The following is a 21056-nucleotide window of genomic DNA, read 5'->3' as shown; positions in this document are numbered from 1 at the left end:
GACGACAGCAGAGTTGTTGAGGATGAGCCTAATGTAGGACAGTTTCTAGCGCCAGCAATCTCAGCTCTCACGAACCTAGTTAAAAGTGACCGGGAAACTCTCATCAGGCTACAAGGGGAAGATGCGTCACTCGCGAAAATAAGCGATGTTCATGACGAGGGCATAGCCAAAAGAATGTGACAGTGTGTAGGAAAGACGGGGTTCTTTACCGTCACTATAAGGACCGGAATGGAAGCGTAGTCGATCAGTTGGCGGTACCGAAAAGTTTGCGCGGCGATATCTTAAAGGTCAGCTATGCCGATATCCCAAATAGTCGAAACGGTTGTGATATTCTGAAAGCCCACATCCAGCTCTCCCCAAAATACACCTTCGTTCTCTCAGTTCGGTACAGTACCATGTCAAAAAAATAGGTAATTCATTCCGAAACACACATGGGCGCAGCCATTTTTATGACGTAGATGCGCCCGAACGGGCATTGTGACGTGTACGCGCCTTCGTACTTGTCAGTGGATTTCAGCTACGGCTCCTCGCGGCTTCACGTATCTGTGCTTGAAGATGGCGGACAGCCGGGTTCCACCGTTCCGCGATAAGTAAACAGTGCAGCAGCTGCGAACTCATTCGCGAACCAACCTCTGTGCGATGTTGTGACTGGAATTAGTCGTTTGTGTTTTGTGAGCACGTACAATTTGTATCAAGTCGCGTCTGCGTTAGCCCCTTTACAGCACTTGCCCATTGTAGAGGCTGACGTTTCGACAGCCGTGTCAGCAAGAAAATGCCGACAGCGTTTTATTACTGCAGGAAAATTGTGCTATGTATTTGAGAAACCGCATACTGCTATGGGACAAGTTTTACGTACGATTTATCAATGTGCAACAGCGTCGACGATGGTATGTAACGACGAAAGACGTAAAACGAAATACAAATCACATTTTAAACTTTTTGTGGGATTCTGTGCATTTTCCAGAAGCTTTCTTTGAATCACGCACTCCCATGTCACGCTGTGTTGTGTGGTACGCTACAAACTACTGCATTTTATGTCTAACATCTGGATATTGTTTGTAATGAACACCGTCGCACAAAAACATGCACACGAAAGCTCCAGTAGCCATGTGGTTGCACACTATGCAGACGCAAAAGAAGTACCAGAGCACATATTGCCACTTAGAAATGTGGTGTCTGAAGAGTTAGGGCATAGCATAGATCCTAGAAATCAGGTGCACCTTATCCTTCTGTAGAGTGCTCTTTCAATTCACAACTCAGCCCATGGGGTGTAAAAGTATTAAAGGCAATTATGTGACTTGTCGTCGTGGGTGACATCACTGGCCAGCCTCGGGATTAATTCCGTGCTCAGGAATTATTGTACAAAGCACTCTGTATGTAGGACGTGATAAGCAATATGTAATTTGCAACCTTGTCTGCAGCATTCTCGATTGCCTCTTACCTTTACAGTTCGAGACACGTTACCAAACCATTTGCAAAGGGCACTCTTACAGGGGCCGTGTAACTTGAGTTTTTAGTATAAAATTTATAAAAATATAAGTATACAATATGTAATATGAAATTCATATAAAATCAAAAATAACATTTATAAAAAGAATTTATAAAAAATAAATAAGAAGGCTTCATGGAAGCAATCCGTTAGCATACCCATTGCACATGAAGCACAATTATATATGCTTGGACATCATCTAATTAATCTTCTGAACCATATGTGTGGCTGCATACGAAATTTTTTATGCGCATCCTCTACCTTCCTATTCCTACATGTGCACACGAATAACAGTGCATATATGTGAAGTGGCAAAAAGCAACGCTAGACTCTACCATCATTGTGCCCCTTTAACTTTTCCACATTTATGTCTGGTGAACAGGGAATATCTCACTAGAAAAGAAGACATTTGTGCATTGTTTGGCAAGCAAATAAATATATTTATTTACATTTTCCATAAATCAACAATGTTGTGACCTGGTGCAAATATTAATGTCAACAAGTAAAGTACTTACAAATTATTCCTATGTGCTCAAATGCAGATATGACAATTCTGTTTTTGTACCTCAGCACAGTATAGTTTCAAAATTAACAAACTGCACAGCATCAGCAATCTTAAAGTATCTGAAGAGGGGAATCACATAAAGCTCCAATAATAGACTGTGCAAACAAAGCTAAAAAAAACAAAGTACTTCAAGAAAAATCTGAATAATCGGTTGCCGTTGTGATATGTACTACTATGCACAGTTCATGAATGGAACATGTTACCTCATTTCATTGCCTCCATGTGAGCACTAGAACAGGCAGCTTTTTAGGTCGCTCTTTCCGTATTTTTCTATTGTCTTTTTTTGTTTTCTGTTTTTGCATTAGCAAGCATGGCCATAGTGAATCACAAGCAACCAAGGACAGGATGAGACATCTACAATGCGACTGCTAGCTCTAAACTGATATATTTATTAGCAGACTCTGAAATATACACATATATGCTGCTAAGAAAATGACAATTTAACCAATAGGATAACAGACAAGAAAAAGGGTTATATATCTTCCCCTCTCCTCATTCTATTTCACAGGCAGCCCTAGTATCATTCTGAGTGTGTCCGTGCGTTCCCTTTGAGATAACGTGTCTCTGACAGAAGCAAATCCAATAGCGGACTGCTTACGGATGCAACTATCTTGAATTTCTCTAACAACTTGTTATTTAACCGCTGCCTTGAGCTGTGTGTTCTGGAAATTTAGGCAGCATCCAGAGTCCCTGCAATGTATTGCCATGTTTCTCGAGGGCCTGTGTTTCACTATGGCTCTCAGATACAAACTACCCCATTTCAACACAGTAGAAAACACAGATTTGTAAATAGCATCTGTTGATTGCACTGTACATACCCCCACATAAAGGATCATAGTGGATACTACATCTTGTGCGATAATGTCAGGAACACAAAAAATATAGATTTTAAACCACTCTTACGTCATAGTAGTAGTATTTGTGTGAAGCTGCGCAATTCCTGTCCTGCAAATAATTTAAACCATATGTTTCATCTGCCAGCGTGATGATCTCCTGAAAAGCAATTCACACTTGGCGGGAACTACCGGTTCTGAAACCTATCCCTGACATGTGTAGCCATCAGGGAGGAAACCCAAGGGCTGCGGTGGAAAAGACAAACACACACGGGCTGTGTTCTCTCTGTGTATCAGCTGCTCTGGCTAGGTTTCTATTCACGCTTAATGGCCGTAGCAGTAATGCATGAAGACCACTGCTAAGTGTTGCGAAACACCACTTTATGTTTGCCATGTCTAAATGAAACGTACCTGACCTGATCCAAATTAACCGTTCTGAGTCTGGAACACACAAAGAGAAAAACGCAACACATGCCACAACATTAACAGATAGCAAATGAGCTGTAGCGAGCTCCACCTTGGGACAAAGTCAACAAGTAATTCACCAAAAGTCAATGAGCGCCTGAAATGTAACATCTCCAGTGGCGTAGCCCGACCTCAAAGGTAGGGGGGGCTCGATACGAAAACTCCCCCCCCCCCCGCTGATCCTGTGTCGACAACACACACATACTTGTGCACACTTCAAACTGAGGATTAAAAAAGGGAACGAAAATAGTTGATTTAGACGTTCACAGTACGATTACATGTATAGGCTGTCATGACCAATGAAGTGGTGTCACGAGATTGGAAGTATTTTGAAAAGCTCATACTTTGAAAACCATTCAAGAATGCTTCTTAGATAGACGCCATGAACTGCAAGAACTTTCGCGATAGTCACACTGGTCCCCCCCCCCCCCCATATATTATGTTCTCGGATTTGCACGATTTGTGTGGGTCGGTCCGTGGTAGGTAGGGGGGGCTCGAGCCCCCCCTAGCCCCCTTGTGGTTACGCCACTGAACATCTCTGACTGGTAGCAGGACGGTCCACGTTCAATTCTTGGTGCTAGCACTGACTGGCTTTTTCATGAATTATTTGTTGGAAGTTTCGATGTGCTTGAGAACCATTCGTCAACCATTGTATCCTCATGAGGTGATGAGGGTTTGTCATCCCAAAGAGACTCCCTTTCTGGCATGTGTCCTTATGGATGCTCATCACTGCAGAAAAAAAGAAAGAAAGAAAGGAAAAGCATTTAATGACAAGAAATGGATAGTCGCATTTACTGCATAATGATTGTGCACAACAGAAAGAATATTTTTGCACAGAAGGCTGTACTTCTTGATGTCTAACATCAAGTTACAAAATTCCAGAATATATGACATGTTGTAAGGTAGAGAATAAGTAGAGTTATTGAGTTGTCCAGTTGAGTTGAGGGGGCAGTTGTACCCCCTTTTTATTTTATTATATATGATTATATAATTATCTTTATGTCTGTACCACCCCTCGCTCTCTACATTACAACATGTTTTATATATTCTGGGATTTTGTAACTTCATGTTAGACATTAACAAGAGCAGCCTTGTGCACGAAAGTCTCGTCTCATTAAAATTTAGATGCTCTCAACAGTCTTCTTTCAGTTGTGAATCTCTATCGCAGCATACCTGCATTGCATACGCAGCATACTTGATACATATTGCTGTTCTACGTACTGTGACTTTGCAGTAAGAGTATGGACTTTGGGTAAAAAGACTACACAGCACTGCTCAGGTATTTTTGCCTATCGAACAGTATGTATGTATGCAGTATGCACACAGTATTTGCGCACCGGACCCACTAAAAATGTAGTGAATGTGGCATTGCCCACGGTAATGCACCAAGTTGAACACAATTATTGTAGAATCCAGGTATTTTAGCTTACATGTCAAGCCAGTACCAGACCAGTATCCAGTGTGAAGTTGTGACAAATAAATAGTTTCCATTTTTCTTAGCTCTCAGAAAACAGACAGTGAATTAATAAGAGTAGAGAATGTTAACATGAATTCTGGGCTATTCTTCAGTTGAAGATTCACAGATAGTAAAGGCACCTTCCTCAATGGACGTTGATGACACTGAAAATTCTGAAATGTTATCAGAGGCGACATCAGCTTCTGTGTGTCAAAGGATTGTATGTCCAACAGTAATCCAGCTAACAGCAACAAAAATGTGCAAAAGACAAACTAACTGAACTAATGTAACGTACCTTCTATATCAGACAGTAAAGCTTGTAACACCCCATCCACAGGAACCAGTGTCCAGACACAAAAGTGCTTGAACTGGGAGATAGCAGCTAATCGGAATGGCGATCTTTGTTTTCCACCCTGGAAGCACAGGTTGTAACTTTGAGGGCAGATTTAAAAGTGGTGTCAAAATGTCTGCATGCGAGTGCACATGAAAAGTTGAACATAGATGAATACTCAAATTATAACATCACATTGTCATACCTGTTGGTGGAGGTGGACTGCAACTAACGTGTCAGCAATTTCTTCATGACCAGATGCAAGCCAGATCATGCTTCATTTCCGCCTTCAGCGTGCACCTGTGATAATTCAGAAGTTAGATTATCAATAGTACTATTGTGTTGTTAATCGTGGTCATAACAGAGTAAGCGCAGTAGGACAGCTGCACAATCGATTCATTAAGCTTGCTATTTTTTATATCTGAACCTCGACTTACCATTTTTTGCTCTCGTTTTTTGCCTTGATCCTCCGTGGCACGTTCAAAATGTTATGCGTCGGGCACCTCAGATTTTCATCAGACGATTTCGTGCCGAGATTCCAAATTGCCTCTGGAGTCGCGCGTAACCTATGATAACATTCGTGGACGAAATCCTTGCAGTGGAAATTAGCAGGCACCACTGTCAGCCAAGAGCTTCGCACTGCTTGGTCTTTCGGCAGCTTATAATAGGTAACACTTGAATGCACCGATGAATTGTTCTAACAGCGTAGCACTCTCGCATCTTCGACAACTTCGCCGTGGCATATTTACGAATCATATCGCTCCAGCCCATAAAAGGCAAGGTCAGAACAAGGAAGTGCACTTTCCAAACGACGCTGTGCCAAAAACAAACATTCACATGCTTTGTTTCCGGCTTAGCAACAACACAACAGCTGTTCGCTTATGTACGATGCACAGAGGAGGAAACGAAAGAAGCCAAGCAGCCAAGCCAAGAGTCCATGCCAAGCCAAAGACAGATAAACCGAGAGCAGTGACGTCGGTGCGCCCGTGCGCAGGGTTTGCCGACGGTCTGACGGCCGGGCGTGGGAACTAAAAAAACTGTTTTCTAAAAAACTACGAACAGTTGGAGCAAGATATTTCGCACACATATTCAGTGTTCGGTAATGAACACACAGCGCGAGTATCGCTCAGTTCTGCGGCACTTCAAAATCAGCATATCTGACCTTTAAGCTTCGCCACGACAATTCTTGGGCGGGGCATCTCGGGACCAGAAAGACGAAGCAGCGCTTGCTGCAAGAGTGGTATTGGCCCGGCTGTTTCAGGGATGTTGAAAATTACGTTAGGGCCTGTGACGTTTGTCAGAGGGTGGGAAAACCCAACGAGCGTACCAAGGCTCCGCTAACGCTTGTCCCTATCATCACTGAACCGTTCCAGAGGCTGGTTATTGATGTAGTTGGTCCCCTTCCAGCGTCTAATACCCCTGTCACACGGGCATTTCGATCCTTCTCGAATCCGATCTGCATCGAACTTCCCGAGCACGCTCGAGTTTTGACGCTGCTACACGGCCACTTTCAATGCGCATTGAATCGTTGACGGTGTCGAGAATATAGGCAAATGAATAAACGGAACTCATTAATTTCGCGTTTCCTATATAACAGCGATATTAGTGGTTTTATCGTATACCGATGTAAGCATCATTTGTAGCTTCGCGCGCATGTCCGTCTTAAGTTATGACAGTTCACCGGGGTCGGGGATGCAAATGGCGGCCGTCGAGCCGTCTTGAAATTCTCAATCCTGTTATGGGAACTGTCTTGAGTCAAGCAGGATCAAAGTTCGATCCTGCTTGGAAGCGGCCGTGTAGCACCATCCGATCTGCATTGGGTTCAAGCAGGTTCGGTCGAGCAGGATCGAAAATGCCCGTGTGACAGGGGTGTAAAACGGGGTGTAAGCACGTGCTAACGATGATCTGTCCGACTACTAAATTCCCGGAAGCTGTGCCTCTGAGGGAACTATCGTCACCTGAAATTGTGGACGGGCTGTTATCCGTGTTTGCGCGTGTTGGATTTCCCAAAGAAATTCAATGCGACAACGGATCCGTATTCACTAGTGCGCTGACCACAACCTTCCTGGAAAAGTGCGGAATTCGGATTGTTCATAGCTCGCTTCACCATCCGCAAAGTAACAGTGTCGAAAAATGGCACTCCGTATTGAAGCGCGTACTGAGGGCATTAACGTATGGCTACAAGCCTACAGCGCATCGGAGAAAGAGTGCGCCTGTCTCGTTTGGGCGACTCAGAAGCTTTCTTGCTACCTTTACGGAGCCGAGTTCATTTTTGTTACAGACCACTGTCCCCTGGCGTGGCTTAATCAGATGTCTTGCAAAAACCAACGCCTCCTCAGGTGGAGTCTGGCATTACAGCAGCACGATTTTCTTGTGCAGTATAAAAAAGGAAAAGCTCACACCAATGCCGATGGCTTGAGTCGCGCCTGATATACGGACTTGTTTGCTTCATGTCGTCCTGCCTGTTGGCCAAATTGCGCGTGGGGTTGTGTCAAAATGTCTTTGTTTGCTATGAGAAGTGATTAGCCTCTGAGAAGCGTGTCGGAGAACTTGATGCGGGTTCCTGTTTGCATAATATTGTTCTGTGTTGAAAAATTGAGGGCTGCAAAAATCGTAAGGTTAGCGGAAAGTTTTGTGAAGAAATAAATATGATCCTGGCTGTGTGACAATGTGGGAGGGAGCTGCTGCCATGTTGTAGACTGGGTTGTGGTGCCTTGTTTTGTTGCTGTTAGCCACGTTGAAGTGAACTCGTCTAGGACACCCATGCCTAACCCAACCCTGATGAGTTACTACCCGGAGCAGAGCGGGATCACGGCAACTTCGAACCTCCTGGGAACAGCCAGGGTCCAAGATTTTGTCCTCGCCTCGACGTTGCACGCTACAGCGGCATACGATAGAAGCTGCGCACCGGACAACGAACCTGCCCTTCATTCGAGCACTGAGGGTCACCAAACGAAATGGATATTCGAGTGCTCGCATGTCACCTCTTCTGGACTCCTCTGTTGGACCGCAGCCCATCCCAGGTCAACCCCGGGCGGCGTCGAGCTGTTACGACTCATCTCGCCATCTTGGCTACCTTGTTTCCACCGGGACGCCATTTCGCCAAAAAACACAGCTGCCCACTCATGTCCGTCACAAAAGGAGAAATCGAGAGCGTCTTCCACGAAGTGCCCAAAGCTGCGACCTCTTTCCCAGGCTCCGAGGATACTTAAGCGGACGCGCTGACACACTGTATTCAGATCCCTATTTTGTATATATCCCGAAATACACTTTCTCTTCGACCTGTTTTCCCTTCGTCCGTCTGCCTCTCCGTAGTGCCCCAGGATGTTGGGATTCCGGCCTGGCTACCAAACGGCGGTTCGCAACAATACCGACAAGTCCGAAGCGTTTTCAGGCACAGTTATCGAGCCGTGCGCGAACTTACGGAATATTTCGGTTTGGAATCAGCTGTCGTATGTCCGCCGCGTTCTAATAGAAGTCCGTAACTTTTTCAAATATACGGACGTAACCGGCGGCTGTATACACATACAGACAAGGCTACGGAATCTATGTGCGCAATATGCTGAGCATGAAAAAAAAAAAAAAACAGAATTGCCAGAAAAGCAAGTGCGCTGGTGAGTGACATTAAAACACTGAGACTAGGGACGACGAAAACACGCACACAGAGAAAAAGTCTCGAAGCTTTGTCCGTGTGTGTCGGTTTTAGTCGTTCCGAGTCTCGGGGTCTTACTGGTCACGAAAAGACAATTATCCACGACATCGGCTGCGCTATCGACTTTTAATATAAAAAGTAGAAAAGAGTATACGCAAATGCAAGAAAACGAAAAGTATATCTGGTAAAAGTTTAAGTGTTCTACTTTATTTATTTATTTAAAGTACCCCAAAGGCTCATGAGAGCGCTACATGGGGGAGTAGGATGGTACATGAATGTCAGCAACACAAAAACGATGAGAGAGAGAAAAAAAAAGTACAAAACACTGAACCAGTCATATTGCCTGGATGGCACGAAAAGTAGAGCATACAATAGAAAAACATAATAGTACATTATAAAAAGAATACAAACATCAAACGGAAAGTTGGCCACGGAAATTATCGTAGCCAACGAGCTCAGCTAGGTCAGAGGGAAGATCGTTCCAGTTAATTGCGGTTCGACAAAAAAATGATTTCGCAAAGATGTCTGTTCGACATTGAAAACGATTTACTTTGCATCGATGGTCGAAACGTGGGAATATAACTGTAGAGCGGGTAAGCGGAGAAATGTTAGGTGGGATACTGTGGACGAATCTGTGAAAAAGTGATAACCTTGCGACGGTTCGGCGACTGTCCAGCCTAGGGAGCTCAAGTAGCTATTTAATTGCCGTTACCGAGGAACTTCGCGAGTAGTCGCTGACAACAAAACGAGCTGCTCTGTTCTGGACAGCCTCTAAAGCAGAGCACAAGTACAGCTGAGGGGGATCCCAGATAGCTGAACCATACTCCAATTTGGATCTAACTAGAGAAACGTATGCTAATTTTCGGATACCTGTGGGGCCGACTTAAGGTGACGTCTAATGTACCCCAGGGAGCGATTAGCATTCTTAATTATTGATTCGATGTGTTTGTTCCAAGATAAATCCTGGGAAAGATGAATACCGAGATATTTGAAGAGTCGACCCTGACAAGAACGTAGCTGTCAAGTGAATAAGGAAATGAAAACATTTGGTTAGGACTGTGACGAAGAAAACATATGGGGTTACATTTATCAAGATTAAGAGGCATGTCCCAAGTCAGGCACCAGGAGTGAATTAGAGAGATGTCATATTGTAATGCAATCTGGTCGGCAGGTGATGAGATTTTCCTATAAATTACACAGTCATCGGCGAAAAGACGTATAGTGGAGGAAATGTTCTTAGGGAGATCATTGATGAGGATTAGAAAAAGAAGGGGACCAAGTACCGAGCCCTGGGGGATACCAGACGTCACAGCAAAGGAGGAAGAAGGACAGTCGTTGCACATTACAAATGAGGAACGGTTAGTGAGAAACTCTCTGATCCAGTTGTAAGACTTAGAGTCAATATGTGTCGCGCGGAGCTTTTCGAGAAGGTAATGGTGAGGTACCTTGTCGAACGCCTTGCGAAAATCTAAAAAAAATGGCGTCAGTTTGTGAGCGGGTATCCGCATTCATGAAGAGGTCGTGAAGAAAGCATGCAAGCTGTGTCTCGCAAGACCGTTGGTGTGTCGGCAAGACCGCATTTCGATGGTAATGGTGATGTGATAAAGCAAAAAATGGGGATGTGAGTTTGGATGAAGTCGAACTAGCTACCCCAGTACACTTAGAGCCCATGTTGGGATACCCAGTAATGCATGTGGCTTGTGCTTTGGAGTAAGACCACGTTGTGTCTGGATAGCTCGGGTAAAGGAAGAGTGGTGGCGTCTGATAATGGCTCGAAGCTGAGGATGGCGATGGTTGCGCGTTGCGAACCGTACGTAGTACCGGAACGTTTCTTGCACCCTGAGAGCTGATACCGGTGCAGGTGGTACAGGTCTATTTTATTTCATTAGAACGGATGCAGATATTTGTCTACTGCAATAATTATACTTATGTATCACAAAAAATGCAAAGCTATTCTGAGACTTAAAATGGTAAACGGCTCTAATATCGACGAGGGAGTTCCATCAGGCCTTCATGCTTTAGGAAATATCCGGCTGTGGAGTATAAAAAAAAAAGATAAAAAAAATACCCGCGCCTGCATACCGTCGAAAGCGCGAATAGCGGTACCAATTTCTTTCTACTTCTAACCTAATCTAATCTACCAATCGGGGACATTTTTCCCGGGGACCTTTCTTCCGGGGACATTTTTTTTTGCGGGGACTTCTTTCCCTACACCCTTGCGCGTCACCCGGAGCGGCCGCAACCCCCTAGTGACGCCGCTGTCCATGGCCACACGCGTAGCATTAAAGAAGCGAGAGGAGGAATAGGAGGAAGGAGGAATATGTAGGAGAGCCCTGGAGGCGATTTCAACCGAGCGTGAGTAAAAAACGTCGCACTTTAATAGGCCAAAATGTCTGTGTACGAGATTCTCAACAGGAAGAACCGTCTTCAGAAAAACGAAAAAAACTGCAAGGGTTCTTAGGGAAACTTCTTATTCCCTTTGCAGTTACGACAGCAATATACTTAGTCCTATAAGCAATATACGTTTTCCTCAGACGCTGTAAGAGAAATGTTGACAGAATTCTCTGTGGAGTAGGCCTTGGACGCACGATACCCCCCCCCCCCCGGCCAACATGCTGCAGGCAGGCAGACCACTCAGAAATACCACACCAGCACCACCACCACCAGACCGCAGAAACCAGATTATTTTTATCAATGTCTCGATGGTGTCACAATGGTGTCTGCGAAAAATTGCCATAAGACAGCACCACACACACACATAAAAAGATGATGATGAGGTTGGGCACAAAAATGGCTGCCACTTCTTAATATGAACGACTCCTGTAAGTTCAGGCTATTGTCTGCAGCGAGCTTACTTACAGTTTTGCTTTTCATGCGTTCTTCAATGATGCTTTTCACAAAAACAGAGAAGTTGTCCATGTATTCCTTGGTGATTATCGACAGCCTTAAAAGCTTGAATAGCCGTGGCATCTTAACTGAAAGAAGATTAGAAGACAGTTGACATACAGGAAACTTGTTCGGCTAGCAATGCGCTATTCAGGAATAAATAAATAAAATACTTCCTGACTTCCGCTTCCCAAAGTTACACTGATTCAGGCGTAACATATGAATTATGTGGCTGCACAATACGGTTGCATCACAATACTAAATGAACACAGTGCGTGGAACAGTCCACTCAGGTTAAAGTTCATGACGCACATAGTGAGACATTAAGGAGTTTGTAACGTTTGTAATTGTTTGTAACGAACGGGCCGACTCAGATTCTCGAAAAGTGAACTACACATATGACCTTTCGGTTGAAATACAACACGTTTCCTATCTGACACTTTTACTATTAAATTTTCTGTTGACGCCATAAAATTATTGCAGAAAACGCTTCTTCATGTTGGCAGGAAACTCATACACTGGACATGTTTCCCCATTAAAGTGCGCCGTTTTCTCGCTCACGCTGGGTTGACATCGCCCTCCGGGCCCCCTCCCGATTTCTCCCGAGAAACTTCCTCCGATTAAAGCGCGACGTTTACCTAGAATACGCGGTTGCAATCGCCACCCGAGCCTCTCTTTCACGCTCCTCCTCCTCCCCTACCCGGCGGTCCTGGTTGCCTCCTTACGTCGGGTTTGTACACGCGCAGCAGAAAGAAGCGTCTTGTCTTGGGGTGCGTTTCTAAACAAACCCTCGGGTACTGTAGTCATGTGACCAGGTTTTACCACGTGATCGAGTGAGTAACTGGGTTTTGGAACGATGCAGTGGGTCGAGACGCCCGGCTTACAAGCGCGATTACGGCTGGCAAACGAGAACGGCTAGAAGGGTAAAATAATCACGTGGTCTGTCTGTAGCCACGGCGCGGCGCGAATGCGCGGTGAGTGGGAAGGGAAGGAGGGAATGAGAGGGCGCGTGGTGAACCGCGACGCTGCGCACCGGCCAGTGCAGTTGTAGTGGTCACAGGTTCAGATGTGTCAGCGTGGTCGCGCCATAGGTTATGAAAGCTGTGCGTAGGAGCACCGGTGAAAGAAGGCAGAGGCTCGGAGACGGCGCCGCCAAGCTGAGTCGGAGGAAGCCCGGAAGGCTCGTTTGGCTGCGGATGCTGTCTCGAGTTAGCGTTGTGTAGGGTCATGTGAAGGGCTGTGTAACGTTTGTGAAGGGTCGTTGAACGGATCTGCAGCGTTGTGAAGAGAAGTTCCAAAGAGGTTTTCATGTTTTAATGCTAACGCATGCTAACAGACCCACCAATGAATCGATCCTGTATTTATTTTTATTTTTTTTTAATGCTTCCTATAGCTGATCCAGCCGCAGGCAGTGCAGTTATCTCTAAGCCTACGGATTTCGGAATGGAAGACAATGAAGGGCATGTTGAAAATAGACATTCGTATCAGATACGTGCAATAGTGCAAATTTAGCTATGCTAAGCCGCGGTACGTGACTTAACGAGTACGCGGAATAAAAGAGAGACTGAAGAGATCAGTTCGGCCGAAGCACAGTGCTTGTTGAGTAAAGCTAAAGCACAGTGAATCAACCCAAAACGACGTGAGAGCTTTCTTTTCTAGATGTCCCGTAAAACAAACACCACCACCACACGCTTTCCTTTTTCTAAGAGCTACAAATCTGCAGCCGCACAGCGCTACCGCTGTTTGCCATCTTGATCAGGGAAATGAGTGCTGCGAATGTGCGTGTGTGCCTCCCTTTTACACTGAAAAGACCTGTCACAAAGAGCACTCTGATACAATATTCATAAATAAACGAGTTGCAGGGAGAACAGCTCATAAAGCCCGGACAAAACGGTGAGAGATTCGCAGGCGACAGCGTCCGTAACGTCATAAACCGTCTGGGTAGTTGACCTGAGATAGTTTTGGGGCGCTAGGTTATGACGTCATCGAGTAACTGGGGTAGGTTTTGGAACGGGGCTTATCTACTCTCGAGTCGTTCTAGTAGGTTGGCGTACCATATCGGTCAGCGGTGATGGCGAGGGTGACGTAATCGGTCACAGCGGTGAAAGGGTTGAGTTTCTCCGCACGAAACGCCACGGGGTGATGCCAGGTGTATGAGACTCGCATAACATAGGTACTTCATTTAAACTTTTACACGAGACAAATGTTCCATTGCCGAACCGTAGAACTTCAGTTGTGTAACGTTGTAGTAGATGAGGCAATTAAACAGATAAGCAGAAACACAACACATGCCTCACAGCGCCCAGTCGCACACTTCAATGGATGAATAGCAGTTGAAGAAAGGAGGGTGTGGGTCCGAGTGTGTGGGTTCGAAACCCCGCTACTGGTACCTTTTCTTCAACTTCCATCGATCCATTTTCTGTTGTGTGTTCAGCAACATCTCTCTTGTCAAACAAAAACGGAGTCGTTTCATTTTCATGAATGCCCTTCAACATCAGAAGCAAACTATGGCACCGCAGCGAATAACTAAAAAAAAAAAAGATAGGGCAAAGGTATTGCACAACACCTGGTTTGTAGCGGTAGTTACATTACACTTTCGTGCAGGAGGCGGTACGCTCTAAAAACAGAGAAAATGGGCGGGGCTGTGGGTGATGTCGGTATTGGCCTGCCGCTGTTGTCCACACGCGAATGAGCATCAGACAAACAAATCAGAAATTCACCTTATAAGATGCTCCTAGCCAACCACCATCCCGATTGGCATCGTTCTTACACATTATTTCTTCAAAACGGAATACGCATACCCTTCTGTGACACTTACGCAGTTATGTTAATTGTTGCGAAATGGCGTACGCCCCACGCTCTCCACAAATGAGGAGTTACCACGACTTGGGTCAAAACAGTGTCTGCTGAAACCGACACAATTTTATTTCCTCCTGTCTTGTCACGCATAATGGTTGGTTCGTTGGTTTTAAGAAAAAATAAAATGGAGCTTAAGCATAATACCATGTGTTGTTGGGATACCGTTGTGTTGCTTTTATATTGTCTGTCTGTCACACAGAAATTATGAAGGTGTTCCCAGACCAGAAATGAAATGGCATTCCAACATACAGTATAGCACTATCTTCCAGCCCGCATCTCCTCCGAAAATGTTGAAGTAGTTTTTGATGAACGGATTGTTCGGGTCTCGGACGCTGTCCATATCGGCGTTGAATGCAACAGCAGCCACCGAGTCCAGTGACGACTTCATGAAGATACTGAAAAGCACAAAGCAATATTAGTAGGCACTGAAGAGCTTGTACTTGTTTTGTCTGAATTTCATTTATTTCTACGTGGGTGGTTTACCAGGTCAAATTACTAACCCCGACCGCATAGCGGAAACAAACACATAAAAGTCAAGGACATAACAAGGACATCAAAAAATTCCCGTTCAGGCCACAGTACAGAATGCAGCATGTTTTGCATGATATATCCAATGTCATGTGATGGATTTTCTTAATCTCAGTCTCTTTAAATTTGGTGTTAGCGCTGCAAAGCAATTGTGGCTATGAGCGGTGTACAGGCGTGAACAGATGGAGAGAGGACAGCAGGAAGGAGTGGGGGACTGGTGGGGGGACCTGGGCCGACTTCAGGCTGAACTGTGCCGACATTTGTCTGGAAAGTCTTCGGAACGCCCAGGGGAAAACCAGAGACCGCCCAGCCGGTGGTAGGAACCGAACCCACCACCTCCCAGTCTTCAGCACGATCTTGGCTACCACCAACGAGCGAGACGCCTTAGCCCGCTCGGCCATGCCGCTGATCATCCCATTTTGACGTTGGTACTGGTCCGATTAGCTTATACTGGGCACACGACCTTTTTATAGCGTGGGCTATGCTGCCGTACATCGGGCTCATCACGTTACACAGGGCATTTTTCGAGTTCAACAGTAAGGCGGCTTTAACTATTCCTGTCACTTGGACCGCAGCAGCTGCGTGCACAAGAGCCAGGAGTTCGGCAGTCGTAGAAGATGTCGGGTAACGAGTTGATTTCCCTTGCCGGGCCACCTCATTTGGTGGGATGTGGTACGCACTGGTAGCGTTTCTGGCACTGTCGTCAGTGGAGTACGCGAGTGGTAGATGTCAGATGTTAGGTTTTCTACCGGCATTCTGGACACCAGCAGGGGGCTGGACTCATCTTCTTCCGTAAACCTGGGATGTGAAGCGTTGTGGCGGCCACGATGAATGGCGGTGTAGGTGGACTAGCTGGTAGTCGAGGTAGGACCCCACTGTTGGCCAGATAGCTGATGGCGAACATGCTAGCCAGGCGCCCTAGTGATGTGTGTTTAATTTGTTCCATGTCGGTGAAGAGGGAATGCTTGCTGATAGATGATGCCGCGTTATCCAAAACCCGGAGCCCTTTGAGCTCTAAAGGGACACTGACCTGCGTTTCCTTAGCTTCCAGGTAGGTTTGGGTGACGCTAGAAAATGTTGTTGACCAAGCGCAGTTGTTATTCCGGCACGATGAAGACGCTCAAGGGCCTGCCATTGTGTATAGGCGTAAGGTCCACGTACAGCGTCACGTAGAGGATGCGTAACAAAATGAGGGCTCTGTGCAGGGTGAGCAACGACCGCGCATTGCAGCCCCATGATTTACAGCTGATTCGACGAAGTAAGTTAAGCGGTTTCTTTCCTCTCCAGATGGTCTGGTTTACTTGCTCAGACGAGTACTCCGCTATCGACGGTGATACCAAGATATTTACATGACGCGCATCTTGGGATGGGAGTGTTGTTAATGCTGAGACTAGGAAAGATTTTGCCCACGTACTGGCCACGACGTGACCTAGTTATTAAGAGTACGCCAATGGCAGCTCTAGCTATGGAGGCGAGGCACCATCAGCGGCATGCGGCAGCGATAGCCACAGAAAGTCTCTGTTTCATTATTCAATTGTCTAGTGCTGTTGGCAGAAGCAGATGACATCGCACCTGCATATGCCCACGTGATGAATGAGTGAGAGGAGACATTAAGCAGTCCTCTGTATCTAGGTGGCGTTGGTAGCGCATGAAAAGACGCTGAGCGTTCATGCTTCCGTGACAGCAGAAAGGCGTTTTTGGCATCTTCCTCTCGAACATTCGCGGGAATGCTGCTCGTTTGAATGCACGGTCACCCTATCACGACGAAACTGCTTCGTAAAGTCACACATGCATGCAGTTTACTGACACTTAGGGAGCACGTTGCACGCTGCACACTCTTAGAAAAAAAGGTGGAGCAGTTACACCTTCCAGGAAGCAATAGTTGTCGCACATGTACCTATAAGGTTGCACACTTCTACCTGCTACCTCACTCTCTTCCACGAATGATAAGGTTACCGCTTCTGATTGAGTGAGCGAGGGGGGGGGGGGCGTACGCTTTTTTGTAGCAATTTGGATATATGATAATTGCTTTTAACACCTTTTCACACACTTTTTCTTAGAGTGCAAGGGTAGATGAGGTATTTAAGAAATTGCAGAATTTAAAGAAATTTAAGAAATGTCCAACATACTCGCAAATGTTTGCAGGCTCATTGCTGTCTGCATACTCCACGAATACATCGGCCGTTCGACTGCCAACACGCAGAAGCTTGGGCACCATCTGGGCATTTGAAGAAATCGAAGAAACATTGGAATATTTATACGAGTGCAGTGTTGTTCCGCTTCTTTGTAAAGTCACTAATTCGTAAGACAAATGCATACTGTTTTCAGCCGCGCTGTTGTGAATCCCGCAGTGAAAATCGTTCTGGCGTTCTTCCATTCTGTACCTCTCAGGGTTAAAACCATCCGGTCCCAAACTGCTTCACCAACCAGTACTTGCTGAGAAGAAAGAAAAAACATTATTTCTCAGAAGTTGCACAAAAGTTTTATGCAAAGAAAGGTCGGTAATCTTAAAACACACAGCAAAGAACGTCACGACGCAGGTTTCTAGAGCAATTCAAACATTGTACAATAGTATCTTTGTACAATTCTAAGCATTGTTTCCACTACCACTTATCATTTTCTGGTGTCATTTGAGGGTGTCCTAGTATGTGTGTGAGGTGTAGGCCGGATTCCAGCCATAACAGCGTTGGTGGACCATACACTGAGCATAAACGGATTATGCAAGTGAGCTGCTGTAAACTTCAAGTAGGCAACGTACCACTGAGCTTGGGGTGAGCACAAGAGGACGAACAAACAAATGTACAACACAGGATAAAACTCAAGCCAAACTAAAGAGGATAAAACTAATGTAGATTGTGCTAATATCATGCGTTAATTGAACCAATGCGATTAACTGAGCTAGAAAAATAGAAAAAGTCACTCTTTCCATAATGCGTCACTTCAGGCGAAGGCGAAGTGCAACGTGCGCTTTCTCAAGCGACAATTTTCATATATAAAATTCAATCAATACATATTTGCATATGTATTGATTGACAGGCGATATACCAGAAAAAAAAATAGGAAGGCTGTGGTATGACTTCCATGACACTCGAATGCTATATATGTATGTGTGCTTACTGTTCTGTCGACGAACGAGGAGAAGTCCTTGATGTAAACCTCACGGAGCACGTCTGGTTCCCCCACAACCAAGCAAGGGTCGGTGTCCTGGTAGGATCTGAAATTAAACGTAACACAACGATTGCCGTTGTTTCACGCCAGTCGAGTTCATTCATCGTAGCACTCCTTAGATTCGACACGTAATGAACGTGTTGGAAGCGAGATAAGTGCTGGGGCGTCTCAGAGTGTCATGCAGAGTCCTTCTTAAAGGAGCACAGAAAGCGCTTCAGTCACGACAATTTTTTCAAACCAACCCGCTAACCTGACTGCTAAAACGCACCATGCGAAGTGATTCACTCGACAGATGCATATATATCGCGGAATTCGATTTTGAAAATCGCGACCGCGCGCAACGGTGGCAATGCCCGCAACTAGCCGCCAGAGTCCTTTTGACGTCATCGCGGTGAAAAACCTGCTAGCTGGTTTGCTTGTTTGGAGAAATGTCGTCAGCTACACAGAGAGAGAACTGGGAGTAGAAACGAAAAAGAAAAAAAAAAGTGCGAAAAGCGGCGGATCCCGATTGGAGCGCGGTCTCCCTTGTAACCCTGATGACGTCACGATCCTCCTCCTCCTCCTCGTTTCGGCCTCCAGAGTGAGTCCAGCGGGAACGCACGCGTCGATGTTCGGGGGCATTTTATTCCGAGAACAATACTACGTACAGGGATTTTTTTGTGTTAGTTGTCACATCAAGTTACATCCTTTCGTATTTCGCCAGGAACAGAAAATGTTTTGAATGGCTTGCTGGGGCTCCTTTAAGCAATAAGACAGATAGTAAAATATCTAACGAGCAAGCACAGATACCATTTTTGTGGGTAAGGTTATAGTGCGGGACGGACTTTTTGTCTGCACGAGTATGTGGATCACGTGACTAATGAGTAATGAGTTAAGTCTTAATGTCATTCGTGCCGTGCTATACGGATATATTTAATGACATTCGTCTGAATGACTGTTTCCGCCTAATGAGATCGCCACAACTCATTGGCCCACGAAATGCGTACCCTCGATCCCATTGTCTGAGTACAAGAGCAATTTAAAACTTCCATAAAGCCACTCAGTACTGCGCACCGCGGAATTTTCATAATTACACGAAAACAGTCATGATATTTGGCAAAATGCCTGGCGCTGTTAAGGATTGCTTGTTTGCATATTTGCCTTTGGCGATCGATTATGAAATAAAGCAAATTTTCTCGTTTGCGTGATATTGTAGGTATTTTCAATCTCTTTGTCATCATCACCTTTCCATCATTTATTGCTGTTGTTGTTGTTGTTCAATCTCTTTGAACACGTTAACACTCTTCAAGTCCCCCATCTCTTACGCGGCTACCGGGAGACACGCATCGACATCATCGCGTTTATTGTCATTCCATTTTGACGTGTAGTAGGGCTATCCTAAGAAATAGCATTCTGGACCCGACACGCTACACACGCTACACTCTTAACTCCGTACCCTTTAGTAAAGGGTAAAAAATCGCAATATTTTACCCTCTATTTCAGAAGCTACCAGGTACCCTCTGAGCGACCCCTTTTATAAAAGTTACAAGGAAACCCACTAATTAGAGGTTAAGGCCTTCAATCCAGCACCTGCCCGTAAAGGGTACGCCAACGCGCGGCTTTTTATACAGGATGTTCATTTTTATTCGCAACAGAGTAGCGCTCATTTGGCAGGTGGGTTATGTGAATTTTTGCTAATTAATCGGTCCGTAGTTACAGACACATGCGTCAGGAAATGTCGGAGATGTTTGTAACTACGGATGGGTTAATTTGCGAAAATTAACGTAACCCACCTGTCAAATGAGTGCTGGTGTGATGCGAATAAAAACAAACACCCCGTGCGTGGGATATGGACAGACATTTACAGAACACACCAAGGTACCAAAATGAACCCGCAGAAAAGGAGATCTTGAACATATGTATATTACAAAAACAGAAGTATAGCTAGAGGTGACACATTGTGCACAAGTGCGATTCTGATGTGAGGAGGAACCATGATCGCTTTACCATAGGTATGTGGAAAAAAGAACTATCTTCTAAGTGAGAAACAATGCATAAAAGTGCGAGGAAGCCAGCGAGTCAAAACAACTGACCTATGTTTGCTAAGCTGAACAGACCCAACGAAATGGAGAACAGCAGCAGAAAAAAATTTATTCCACATTCGTGTTGCAGAGGCGAGCGCAAATGGCAATACAGTATTACATAAAACGCACACAACCTTGAGGAATATGAGTGTACAGTAACGCAGGAGACACTACATTACTGCGTTATCAGCGTTGGAGGCGCTCTGGGACGAGTTTGTGAGGTACTGCATTGCGCTGGTGACGGTATATGTGAACCTGCATGTGGGATCCTGGGAACAAAAGTTTGGGCAATGAGAGTAACAATTACGGAACCATTCAAATCGGTACAAAGCACAAGGTACAAAGCAGCATAAATGCAGGAAGGCGTTCACTCCGCGATTGAGTCTTAGAATATCGTAAGAATACAACGAGTAAGAAGCTGCGAATTATATATCTTGATGCATATATCCGCAGCTCGCAAAATGCACGCCGGTGTATTGACTTGGCGACCAAGTAAGAGCAGAAAAGTAGCAAGCGTAAGTGGCGTTCATATGCAGGACCGCAAAACGCTTGCCATAATCACAACAAACATGCGCTAAGAGCTCTTGCTATCAAAATAACGCACGTACCTAGCACAAAACGTACACTTACCCAGTGTATGAAGTGTGTGAATTAGGGCTGCGGTGGTGACGTTCGTTTTCGGTTATATATTCTTTGCAATCTTCGCACTCACTACACTTTCCCCTGAGAACACCGAAAATATCCTTGTTTGCTAGAGACAT

General features: G+C 45.3%; 1 protein-coding gene and 1 long non-coding RNA gene across 4 annotated transcripts in view; both read right to left on the bottom strand.

The window, feature by feature from the left end:
* LOC135385187 (cytochrome P450 3A24-like) overlaps nt 1–21056 on the bottom strand; it is a 126347-nt gene that overhangs the window by 26491 nt on the left and 78800 nt on the right. For both annotated transcript variants that reach the window (XM_064614382.1, XM_064614383.1), the window contains 5 exons: nt 18182–18278; nt 17384–17500; nt 17194–17282; nt 14786–14931; nt 11651–11766 (listed from right to left, as the gene is read on the bottom strand). In XM_064614382.1, coding sequence (XP_064470452.1) covers nt 11651–11766; nt 14786–14931; nt 17194–17282; nt 17384–17500; nt 18182–18278 — 565 coding nt within the window. The remainder of the gene's footprint in view (nt 1–11650; nt 11767–14785; nt 14932–17193; nt 17283–17383; nt 17501–18181; nt 18279–21056) is intronic.
* Nucleotides 1906–6055, bottom strand: LOC135383101 (uncharacterized). Of its 2 annotated transcripts, none has more exons than XR_010419662.1 (4): nt 5577–6055; nt 5345–5439; nt 5104–5221; nt 1906–4081 (listed from the first exon to the last, which is right to left on the bottom strand). It is a non-coding gene; the product is annotated as an uncharacterized LOC135383101 (long non-coding RNA). The 2 variants fall into 2 exon arrangements; XR_010419663.1 differs by lacking the exon at nt 1906–4081 and adding an exon at nt 4293–4981.

The sequence above is a fragment of the Ornithodoros turicata genome, chromosome 2 (genome assembly GCF_037126465.1).
Source record: "Ornithodoros turicata isolate Travis chromosome 2, ASM3712646v1, whole genome shotgun sequence".
Taxonomy (NCBI): domain Eukaryota; kingdom Metazoa; phylum Arthropoda; class Arachnida; order Ixodida; family Argasidae; genus Ornithodoros; species Ornithodoros turicata.
The sequence above is the reverse complement of the archived record's forward strand: the minus strand, read 5'-3'. Positions and strand labels throughout refer to the sequence as shown.